The sequence below is a fragment of the Acipenser ruthenus genome, chromosome 11, assembly GCF_902713425.1.
Source record: "Acipenser ruthenus chromosome 11, fAciRut3.2 maternal haplotype, whole genome shotgun sequence".
In the NCBI taxonomy this organism is placed as follows: domain Eukaryota; kingdom Metazoa; phylum Chordata; class Actinopteri; order Acipenseriformes; family Acipenseridae; genus Acipenser; species Acipenser ruthenus.
Window position 1 is genome coordinate 31,077,623 of NC_081199.1, and position 12,207 is coordinate 31,089,829.

General features: G+C 38.3%; 1 protein-coding gene across 1 annotated transcript; it reads right to left on the minus strand.

Moving 5' to 3' along the window:
• Window positions 1-6,989: 6,989 nt before the first annotated feature.
• Window positions 6,990-9,146, minus strand: LOC117426156 (homeobox protein Hox-D1-like). The gene is made up of 2 exons (XM_034043491.3): window positions 8,376-9,146; window positions 6,990-8,211 (listed from the first exon to the last, which is right to left on the minus strand). The coding sequence occupies exons 1-2, from the start codon at window positions 8,956-8,958 to the stop codon at window positions 7,886-7,888; spliced, it is 909 nt and encodes a 302-aa protein (XP_033899382.1). The 5' UTR covers window positions 8,959-9,146; the 3' UTR covers window positions 6,990-7,885.
• Window positions 9,147-12,207: the final 3,061 nt, after the last annotated feature.

Sequence of the window (12,207 nt, forward strand, 5' to 3'; positions counted from 1 at the left end):
GAGCAACTACTTCCTGGTGCAGCTGCAGACTGCTGAACACTACTTCCGGGTTAGTTTTGCATTCATTTGTATTGACTTTTCTACAATGCTTTCTTCCTTTCATTCGGCTAAACAGGTTCATACGGAAGCGTCCTAGTGCCAATTATTAATAATAATAATAATAATAATAATAATAATAATAATAATGTGTCTTCTCTGTAGGACTTTATATCTGTTTTTGGTCTTTTACATCTTTTAAAATGTAATTTATCATATTTTCGTTTTTTACATCGCTATTAATGTAATTGGTCATATTTTTTCACCATTAAGAAAATAGTATGGTCTTTTACACCTTTTTAAATTTCATTTAACCTATTTTACAGTCTTTTACATCTTTGTTAATGTAATTTATGTGGAGTATATAAATGTACTTGTTATTTCTATTATAATTATTTACTGTCTGTATAAGTACAGTTGGTAGAAACAGAGCACTGTTGCTTTAAGAAGCATTACTTAAGCCTTTGAAGGACGCAACCTCGCAGGGCAGTCTCGCGTGGGGTGTGTGTGTAGTGGCTGCTGACTAGATTGACGTTCTAAGTTTAAACTCGCAACCTGGTCTCACAAGGGAAGCGTTAACACAGTAACGTCTTGCCGAGGCTCTGGAAACGTTACCCAGTTAACATTTAGATGGATTTACCACCATGCTTTGCTTTTTAAACTATAACAGTTTTTGTAAGTTGACAGCCTGGTTCCCTTTCAATTCGAAGATGACCACCAACAACATTATGTATGGGATATGCCTGCCCATTGGGTAGGTATCGCTGAGCTCTCTATAGCAGAGCTGCAGATATTCTCCTTCCTGGGAAGATGCACTCGGTCCCGCCCTCCAAAGGAATTAAAACTGTACACGCATAGCCCTTGGTACTTCAGTATCTAGGTGTGCATGGTGCTTATTGCACATGGCACACGGTGCCCAGCGCTATAGCACCAGCGTACAGACACGGCGCCGCACAGTACATGGTGCACATAGTGCCCGAGGTACTCGGTGCGCACGGTGCACACGGTGCATACGTTGCACATGGTGCACATGGTGCTCGGTACCCACTGCTACAGGTACACTCCTGCACGGAGCACAGCACGCACGGTGCACACGGTGCAGTTGTTGCTTGATCACATGGTGCTATATATTTATTATACATCACGGTGTACCCAGTGCAAGCAATGTTTGGTGCACGCTGTGTTCAGTCGGTGCAGAACACCGCCAATGATGTCGAGCAAGACCGGGTTCCATGCCTGTACATCTTGCAGGGCCAACATCCCTCAGGCGAACAGGCACACCCTCTGTGCACTGTGCCGGGGCGTCCAGCATGCCACCTTGGCCCTCGAGAGAGAGGTGGCCTGCAGTATCTGCATGGCTTTTCACCCCCAGGTGAAGGAGAACAGGTTGGAGAGGGCCACGAGGGCGAGTTCCGCATCCTCAGTCGCCGGACCATCAGCGGCTCTTGGAGCCCCAGAGCCCCTCCACCATGAACTGTCCCAGGACCCCCTGCTGGACATCCCCGGTGCACAGGCCCCCCGTAGTCCCTCCCCATCCCCACAGGTGAGAAGGATGAATCGGTCTGAACAGGCCAGGCACATTATGGACCTCAAGGCACAAATGGCCCACATCCTGGAGCTCCTGTCTTGACACACACCTGCGGCTCCAACTGCAGCCCCAGCTCCAACCCTGCTACAAGTACCATACCCTCCCTCCCCCAGGGGAGATCAGGGTGAACGAGAAGAAGCGCTGATGGGGCGCCCTGCAGGGTTTCTGCAGGTCCCCTGGACACCAGAGGCAGAGCCACACTGGTCTGTATTTCGGACGCAGGCGATGGCCCCATGCTCTCAAGAGTTCCCGGCCTTCCCGGACTTCATGGAGGAGGTCCGCTCCTTTTGGGATTGTCTGGCCTCAGCTCCAAGCTCTGCTGAAGCAGGCCACACAGCTTGCCTCCAGGAAGGCGTGGATAAACTGGGCCTAGCGGGTTTTCCCCCGAGACTGACCCGCCACAACCCCAGCAGCCCCAGCAGGGCCCCTGAAGGCTTGCGGCCTCAGACCCCCTTCTTGGCACACCAGCTGCATTACTGGCGCGCCATTGCACCTCGGACACCTGGGTGCTTGCCACCGTGCACAATGGTTACGCACTTCAGTTCTGCTTGGGACCTCCTCCCTTTCGAGGAATCACGAATACTTTCGTGACAGACCCTCTCCGGGCCTTGGTACATCAAAATGAAGTGGTTGCCTTGCTGTGCAAGTGAGCCATTTGCCTCGTAAACCACACATTCCACGGAGAGGGGTACTACTCAAGGTACTTACTGGTGCCCAAAAAAGACGGGAGTAGTGTTAAACCGCCAAGTGGTGATGACAGACGCCTTCAATTTGGGTTGGGGGGCGCTTTGGGAAGGCAGAGGAGTACGTGGATCCTGGCCGGACTGCTGGACATAACTGCATATAAACATGCTAGAGTTGCAAGCGGTTTCCCTTGCTCTTCACCACTTCCTCCCGGTGTTGAGGAGTACAAATGTGTTGATCCGGACGGACAACACGACAGTGGTGGCATATGTCAACCTCCAAGGTGGCCTATGGCCTTCAGTCATATTTTTCCACCATTAAGAAAACAGTAGGAGAGACTGGGGACATGGGACAGTTGTAACACCTTGAATATCTCCAATCACAAGCAAGCTAGAGTGCCATCACTCACTTGGCACATGCTCAGTTCAGTTCTCTGTCTGCCTGTGGAAGAGGAGCTGTCTGTGCCAAGGCCCTGAGATTTTATCTACAAAAATTGATTTTTGCCCTAGTAGAGTACATTTATTCCCCAATTTACCTTTTTTTTTTATATATATATATATATACCTGTGTTATCCAGTTTATGATCCAGTCTTTTAGCAATCTCATCCCTGATCCCTTTACTTATAATTGACACAATTGATTGTTCTTAGTGTTCTTGCTCCTTGCTGGCCAGTAGTAGCAGGTGTTACAATTGACCCCATACACCATTAGATGAACTATATTTGAATTTTGCACTGAAGGAAACAAAATGTTCATATATAACAATTGTGAGTGACATATTCTTGCTTGATAAGGCCTATAAAATTAGGGATGTTAAAAAAATGCCTTATGTGAACATTTTTATTTTTCAATAAAGGTACTTTATTTGAGTTAAATAAAAACAAACATATTTGCTTCATGTGAAAATTGATCATATTCAATAAAACATTCAATTCCTGAGTTAAATGAAATGTGTTGTTATTTATTTAATTATTCTTCACAGAATGTTACATCTGACCCCACCCCCCCATTCCAACTGACCCTGGCCATGTGGTCAATTGTAATATCGAGACCTTACATTTCAAGTCCTCTTGCCATATGTATATCAGCTCTTAAAACAGGATAACTATGTGGGTTGTTAGAGGAGAGATGTAAGTTTATTTTTTTTTTTTTTTTTTTTTATCAAAATCTGGTCAAACTAGGTTAAATCATCTGTGCATAATGGAGAGAAAAGTAAAAAATGTTACAACTGTCCCTGGTCTCTCCTCTGCAAATATTTCTCATATGCAATACATTGGGTCTGTACATTTTTTTACTTCTGCAACTTTGCAGTGAACTTCTCATGTTGTCTTGTGATTGATTGTTTGTTTCCAGTTTAAGTTTGCAAAAAATAATGTATAATTAAATGTACCTCTGTTTGACAATAGTAAAACACCCATCAGATCGCAATTGACTGCACCTGTACCAAAATCTGACAGTGTAACACCTTCAACGTGACAACATATCACTTTCTGACATTACACAGATCACGTTTTTTGTATGCTTACCACATTATGACGTTGTACCACTTTCTAACACTACACCGGTATGGGGCAGGATTAGACAGGTTGTACTGTGTATTTGGTTACTGTCTCTTAAATAATAAAAATGCAATAGAAAGTATAAAAGCTAATGCATTTTATTTTCCCCTTGTATAGTCTAGTTGTGTCTGGTACTTTGGTATGATAATGACCATTTTATATTTATTTTATGATGTGTTATTGTTTTAAAATGTTAATCTTCAAGAGCAACTTAAAAAAGGACCTGCGTTACCTAACGCGGGTTCTACAGCACTTGAATAAATGTGTTGTTATACCACCTTAAAATGACAGACGCAAGTGACGCATAGAATTTAGATTTAATCTGCCCCATAGCCTACATCACCAGGAGTTATATAGCCAAAGGTTATTTTTGGAAAAGGAAATTAAAGGCTACATCAGTAATGTGGCTTGTATGTCCTTTTGGCAGGATTTCATCAGCCACTTATCCAAACCGGGATAACCACGGATATGATGCACAATATAGAGAGAATTGATTTAAAATGCTCTTACAACTGTGACTTTTCTTGTGGGGGGTAGGCTGATCAAATCAACTCCTTCTTTTCTTTGGGGTTTTACATGATATGTGAGTGTTTATGAAGTTATGGGTGAACCTCAGATTGTTGGAACAGTAGCTTTGCTCTTCAAGCTTCTAGACAGATGTGGGTTTGACAAAGAGAAGGGGGGTAGGTAGGTTACATGTTGTAAAACAAACAAAACGAGCATGATTACATATCTTATTCAAAACTTCCCATTCGTGAAATTCCGACTTTTTAATGTGTGTAGGTGTATTACTTGGGAGACTACACAGGTAATCACCTGTTTGTTTATTATGTGCTCAAGACCATTTGGTGCATGGATGACTGACCTCACACATAGGCCAGCCTTTTTACATTGCAGCATGATTTCCAAAACAGGAATATCAAGAACTTGCAACAAGCCTATTTATTTGCCCCGACAGATACTTGAAAAAAAGCCATATTCATCTTTTTGAAATGATAAGGTGCATTATTTTAAAGCATTTCAATGTAGCCCTAAATAACTCATAGGTTAAATCGTTTTGGAAAGGAATCCATAGTTTCAGACTCTGTCACCAACAAACTTTAACTCACGTGTGACTTTTTTTTATGAGATTCAAAGAAATTATAATACAAAAATATATATAATTAAATCTGAAATAGTCATTTTCAGTTTTTTTTTTTTTTTATTGGAAAGGTTGATTAGACAGCGGAATAAAATTCCTTCTACGTTTTAATTTATAATCCTTTGGCACAGAGAGCGTTTTTATTAGTTATTATTAAAATGGGCTAGTTTCAAAAGATGAGATTATAAACAAAATTAATTTAAAGGACTTCATAGCCTCTTTCAACCGAAGTTCTTCCAACCAAAGAGTGCATACTTCCATTTTGAGGATATTAATTTTGTCACGTGTTGTAAAAATAATATTGTTTAAAAATGTAAAAAAAAAAAAAGTAAAAAATATTAAGAATATTAAAGTAGTGTCTGTTGACTTGGAAGTTTTAAAAAAACGACACGATAAGAATGTGTGAGGCTAAAGGTGACCATTCTACATATGCGTTAAATAATATATTGTATATATTTATATTGGAATATAGTGTATTTGTGGTAAAAGAATATCTGAAAAAATAAATATATTTTGTTTTAATATCCCAGTGCAATATTTTCAGTGCAGTCTTGCATGAAAACACTTGAAAGACCCTATGTAAAGCGAACTTCTAAAAAAAAAGTAATGTCTTGTATATTCTAGCACTCTGAGTTTGCTAAAAGAAATAACATTTTGCACAACGTTTCCGATTGATGTTGCGTACATGGTAAGACTGTAGGTCTTCTCATTCAATCTGGCTTGCTTTTACAGTATGAACTTTTGGTGAACTTGCATCTTGGCGAGTGGGCGGAGAAGGGATGTGCACTATAGCTAACCCTTCCACAACCCTTCTTCAAGCGGAGCAAATATTCAAAGGTTCTTCCGCTCCACAAAAGTTAAACCTGGATATCAAACAAGTGCAACCACTGTGGCTTTCACAATACAGTGAGATTTCCGAACACTTTTTTGTAATTGTTCTTATGGTAATCCTAAACACAACTCAGATCATCAAAGACTTAACGAAGTATTACAGACAAGGATCAGAGGATGACAATGTAAAAGAAGACAATGGGAGGCTGACATCAAGGGCCAGTACAATAGGCATGCATGTTTCTCACATGCAATCGCGTGCGGTGGGGTTCTGCTTAAGGCAAAATATCTTTACCTACATCACATCTGCAAATAAAACCGTTTCCAAATCAAGTGTGATATATGTACCTTCTTGCAGATGCATTTTTAAAACGAATCTAACTAAAATGTGAATAACTATTCGGAGCAAACCAGGACCAAGGCGTGTCAAAGGCATGTAACATATACTTTCAACAATTCTGATATCAAAGAGACATGGGGAGCTTCCCAAGGAGAGCTTTATAACCTACCGATCCTTTGAAATGCCGCCCGCAGCATGGTGTTCCTGTTTTGTTTTAGTACAACTCATTAACACAAAACTACTCAAGAATGTTGACTATTTAGCTTTTCAGTGGGAGATGTCGGGATACCCTGTTTGGCACACAGTAATTGGGTCTATAAACGCCATTCTATAAAAGCCATTTTACACAACAGGCTACTTGGTAGGTAAATAATTAAAATGATGAAGTAATTTTTGAAATATGTATCAATATTCTCTTAATATAGTCCACGTGTATATATTATTGTTGTACTTTGTTGATAGAAAGTCGCACGCATTACCTGCCAAAAAGTGAACTAATTATTACATTTGTGTGTGTGTGTGTGTGTTTGGGAGGGGATGGGGGTGTGGGGTGGGGGTAGGGTATGTCCTCAACAATTTCCTAGTCTCTTTCTGGTATTGGGGGGGGGGCAATATTGTTCAGAATAATTCGAGTTTTGACTACCAATAACTAGTTTATTTTGGGGTTGTCATGATTATTGGTGAGTCATGTGGTTTTCATGACTGATTCTAAAAATCAACATTATTCGAATGTTGATTGAAGGGCGTGGTCTGTTTAACAATGTGTACTTATAGCGCCTTACAAAAACAACAGAAAACAAATGCTGTCAATCTCATTTTATTAAAAAAAATGCTTACATGCGTTGGTGTTAGATTTCACCTTTAACAAAGAGGATTGAAGAACAACACTTCCAACAGAAGAAACTGAGTGATTCATATTAGATTGGATGGATTTTGAATTACATATAAATAGCGCACATATAAATCTTAATTCAGTCTCTGAAAAATACGAACTTAAAACCAGCATTTAACGTCGATAAATAATAGGCACCTATGGTTACTTAGCAGCAAGTTAACCTTTTAACCTGAGACATACATAGTGCAAACTTCCCATGGCGTTTAACCTGGTGCTTCTGTGATTAGTTTTATATTTGGATAGAGATGTATAGCAGCTTTCAATAGCCCTTTGGTTTGGTTGGTAGACAGTAAACTGTTTTTTTTTTTAAAGCAATTCGGTAATACTAAGGCAGTACTTGTGTTTGACATGGAAACAATCATTTCAATTTAAAAAAAGTAAACATGCTGCCCGGGACAACTTTCATAATGAAAACAAAAAAAAAACCTATAAGTATAGAATATTTACAAATATACAGGAATAATTTAGCATCATAACGAAACATTAGTGCAATGAATAATATATATTTGTTGTTCATTGACAAAAACAAAATAAAACAAACATTTGTTAAAAGATTATTGCAAACCTGTTTATCTGACAAATGGGAAGATCCCTGAATGGATGTATTGGTCACATTTTTCAAATTGTAATAAAATGCAGTTTTTTTAGCACTTACATAGGGAAAACGCTGCATTTCCAAAAAAAAAAAAAAAAAAAAAATTAAGTTGGTTTTCAGCATTGTAAATCATCACGTTTTACAACTTGACCACATGAACCCCCTCTGAAAATAACCTGAAACATATATAAACACTTAAATATCATTGGCCTACATTCATGCATAACTTTTTGGAGAGCAAGAAGGAGATGAAATTGGAGAACTGTTTTCTGACGCAGAAGTGTCCGAGTTATTTGAGCTAAAGGGAGCCGAAACCGCAAGGCCATCTCGTTCCCTCTTTTTCTGTTTCATTCTCCGGTTCTGAAACCAGATCTTCACCTGGGTCTCGTTTAGCTGCAGCGTTGTTGCTATCTCAACTCTCCTGGATCTGGTTAGATATTTGTTAAAATGGAATTCCTTTTCCAGTTCTGTGAGTTGTTTGGTAGTAAAATTCGTCCGAGCTGTAGCGACAGTATTGGTCAATCCACATTCGGTCACTTTACCTGTAGTGAAAGAAAATAAACAGTGCTAAATACATGCAGTGATGTTGTTTTTATTGTGCATGTAAAGCCCACTCATATCATATATTTCATCAATTGAAGAAATGTATACATTTCAGCAGTTACACATACAATTCTCAGCTTTATAAAAGTACAGTAATACTTACTGTTTTTGGGGTTGTTTCTTTTGATTTTCATCCACTCAAATGTATTTGCTGTGACTGATGTCTCATCTCTTGGTGAATTTGGTTTTGGGTAACTTTCCTGAGAGGGTGAAAGACTTTGATAACTTCCCAAATAAATATCACGATCACGCTGTTCCTTATTGCATTGGTTGTAACAATCTTGCTCACCAAGGCTGTTGTAACCAGATTGTCCATGGTTAAGTGGAAATGATCCATTTCCTGGGTATACAGAAGTCATGTACTGGACCTGTGGCCCGATGTCGTCTGCTTCGTTATTACACCCATATGTTAAACCATATCCTGCACCCTGGCCCAGGTAGCTGAACTCGGCCCCATTTTGACTGCTATCGTAGGGTATTTCTAAAGTACCCGGAGGAAACCTGATTGGTGAACGAGTATGAGATTGATGCTGATCTTGGTAATTTGCACCTACGGGCACACTCCCCATACTCTCTCCAGGAACGGAATAAGGTTGCAGAGGGCCAGGCCTGTGTTCAGCATGGCAGAACTTAGCTGACAATGCTAAAACGTCTCCACTTGAAAAATAGTCAAAGTAAGTATTCATTTCCTCCTACTGTATGATCCGACAGACACGTTGAATGATGGCTTGCCTGCTATTGCTGATCACTTACTGTACTTTCTAGTCTCAGATGTAAATATTAGCTGTGATAGTGAGGGGGCGTGGCCATGTGGCTGCATTGCCCAATCACTGTAAACTGTGGCAGCGCTACATGATGGCGCTGTGAGGTTTTCTCAGCAGTAGGTAGGGAAAGTTTGTAAATTAAAGACTTCTTGATGGATAGAATGTGTTGCAATACTTAAGAAAACTTTAAAGAGGACTTATGCATGCGGGTAAGGCTACCTTCTACGCTTTTAAGAAATCAAGTGTGAGGATGTATAGGCTGTATAACGCTTCAAACAACGTGTAGCAAAAAAACCAAATGTTTGGTCGATGTTTCACGGTTGTATTCTGTATACTGTATTCAATGTGACTGAATTTCGCTTGAAACTGCTCGTACTGTAATGTGAGTTGGCAAACAACTACAACCAGATGTTTTTCGACAGCTTCTCCTGTAGGTAATCACAAGTGCATAATAAAACTAAATACATAAAATAATTCCGACTGGAGATTGATCAGAATTCGTCAGTACACAGAGGTTTGTTACTATATATCATATAAAATGTATAGAATGGTTTTATTGTATTATATTTTTCATTTAATGCTTTTCAAGAAGTCTGTAGCCTAGTTAGAAAAATGGGTTTGTAAGACAATAATGACTGATAAACCCGGAGTACGCTTATATATGTGTGTGTGTGTGTGTGTGTGTGTGTGTGTGTGTGTGTGTGTGTGTGTGTGTTTTAAATCCCCCTTTAATACAATCTAGTTCATTTCGTTGTTTGCTGTTACAGGGTTATGAGAATCTAAGTGTAAGGCGCATGGTTCTGTAATCAGTGTGATAAAGAAAATACCCAAGAGTTAATAAGCGTTATACAGAACGTCATTTGAAATCTTCCCTAACCATACCATGCATTTTGTTTGTAGTTGGTTTTATATTTTACAGTTTTTAAGGAATATTAAATTTCTTTAGCGGATTATTTATATTTGAAAGTCACCTATAACTTAATACACTCGAGGGACCTTAACCAAGAGAGAGATCCTCAAATAAAGGTACGATTTTGGGGTATATATCTTTTAGTATAGGAAGCTGTCCCTATAGCATAAAAAAGGGGAATTGTATTCAGTACTTTTTGGTATTAACGCTATTTCATTGAGAAAACCTCTGAACAGGGATATCAGACAAGATTTCGAGGTTTGGAGTCTATATGAATACATTAATATTGCAAAATGTTTAACGGTGATATAAATTGTATCGTTATTTAGTAGGTCATATGTGTCTAGTTCCAATTTGAGCCCTATAGAGTCAGACATTTATCACGTTGAGGGATGGGATACAATCAATCTATAATAAGCATTTCAAATTATAGAGAGTGGACTTGTATATTTTATGAGACCCTGACTATGTACAGTATAATTTAATGACGTACTGTTGGGGAATCTAATGATTGGAACTTGATATTAAACCAGCATTCAAGAGTTTACCATTGTTCAACTTTTTTTTTTTTTTTTTTTTTTTTTTTTTTTTTAGAAAGCATGATTAAGGGTTATTCAGGCACGTTATGTATTTGCTTATTTCTACTCATTCCATGCTGTAGATACCTCAGTGCATGGGATGCACTGGTAGTCACTATGTTTTATAGTTTCAGATAGATATATCCCACCACATGAATTATGCATTGCATCCTTTTGCCTTTAAATACATTTAGCTAGTGAATTAGTAACAAGGAGGATACCCATATTACTACAAGGAATCTGATACCACTTTAAAAGTCAAATAACTTTGGTGCATATACCTGATTTGCAGACCGTGTAGCATACACCTATTATGTAGCATAATATCAGCCTTAAGCAAAAAATAAAGCATATAAGCAATACCTAATAATAATAAAAACACTACTCCATTTAGTTAATACTACATAACTTTAGCATTTGTCATAGTTTGATAAAGATATATCATTATATCATAAAAACTGTTGAAACCAAGTGTAAACACATTGTTATGTGACTCTTGATGGCATGAGTTTATATTTCAGATCCTCTTTTTCGTGGAGTCCTGGACGCATCCCAGCTGGCCTCATCCTACACGAAAGGAGGAGAAACTATGCTGTCGAGTAAAAAGTGCACAGTCGGTGATTGATGAACTCTTAATAATACCCCACTGACAACCGCGCTCCCCGCAAAGCCAGGACTACTTCTTTCCAGCTGCTAATTTGTTGGAGTGTTGTTTCATATTAAAAGATTAACCTATCTTCTCCCATAAAGACACAAAGGCTATCCTGTCGTGTTATTTGAAAATGCTGTAATATTTTTATTTCAGTAAGCTGCATTAGTTGTGTTATTCTGGTTCATTTATGTCGGCCGCTGTGGTCGAACAATCCAAAATAAAGAAAAGTGTAGGCAGACCTTTTGTACATGGGCCAAAAAAAATACAAAATATCCGCCCGTATGCTTTTAGCTGCACTATATTTTGCAAGTGAAATGCTGAAAAATGTTGAACACATTTTATCAGCAATATAATGCAGCACATAACAAAAATATATCTACGATTTTGGAAGAACAACTTTTATAGGACTCAAATAGTCAAAAGATGCAACCAGGTATTAAAGTGTTCAAGTCCCTTTGACTTTATAAGGACGATTGAATAACTAAGGCGCCATGTTGATGGTGACGTTAAATATACTGAACATAATTCAAACAGAGTAATGAAAATGAATACAATGTTGTTTTAAATATATTTATAGCCTTTGCATTCCTAAATGCATAATTTTAATTTAAGCATGCTAATAAAGAGTAAGCATATTTTTAAATTTCGTTTTAACTTTTTTTCTTCATATTTATACCCAAGCCTTAAATAAAAATGTCGTGCAATAAAGATAAAATACTTGTTTTATTAATATGATACGCACAATTAAGGCACATGGTCAATAATATAAAATGGAGAGTGTGTATGTATACACGTGTATGTATTTCCTTGAATACAAATTAACAAAATAGATGCAATGAGATTTGGGGTCTTTTAGTGTTAGTATTGTATGGAGTCTTTGTCTGTTATTAATAATGTATAGATATGTGGGCCTAAACTTATAGTTATATGTATTTTTGTGTTCATTTCAATATGTATTATTTCACATATCTATTTAATGTAAAGTCTTGTTTTATTGAACAAAGAGCTTGCTGTTGCTTTGTCTAATAAAG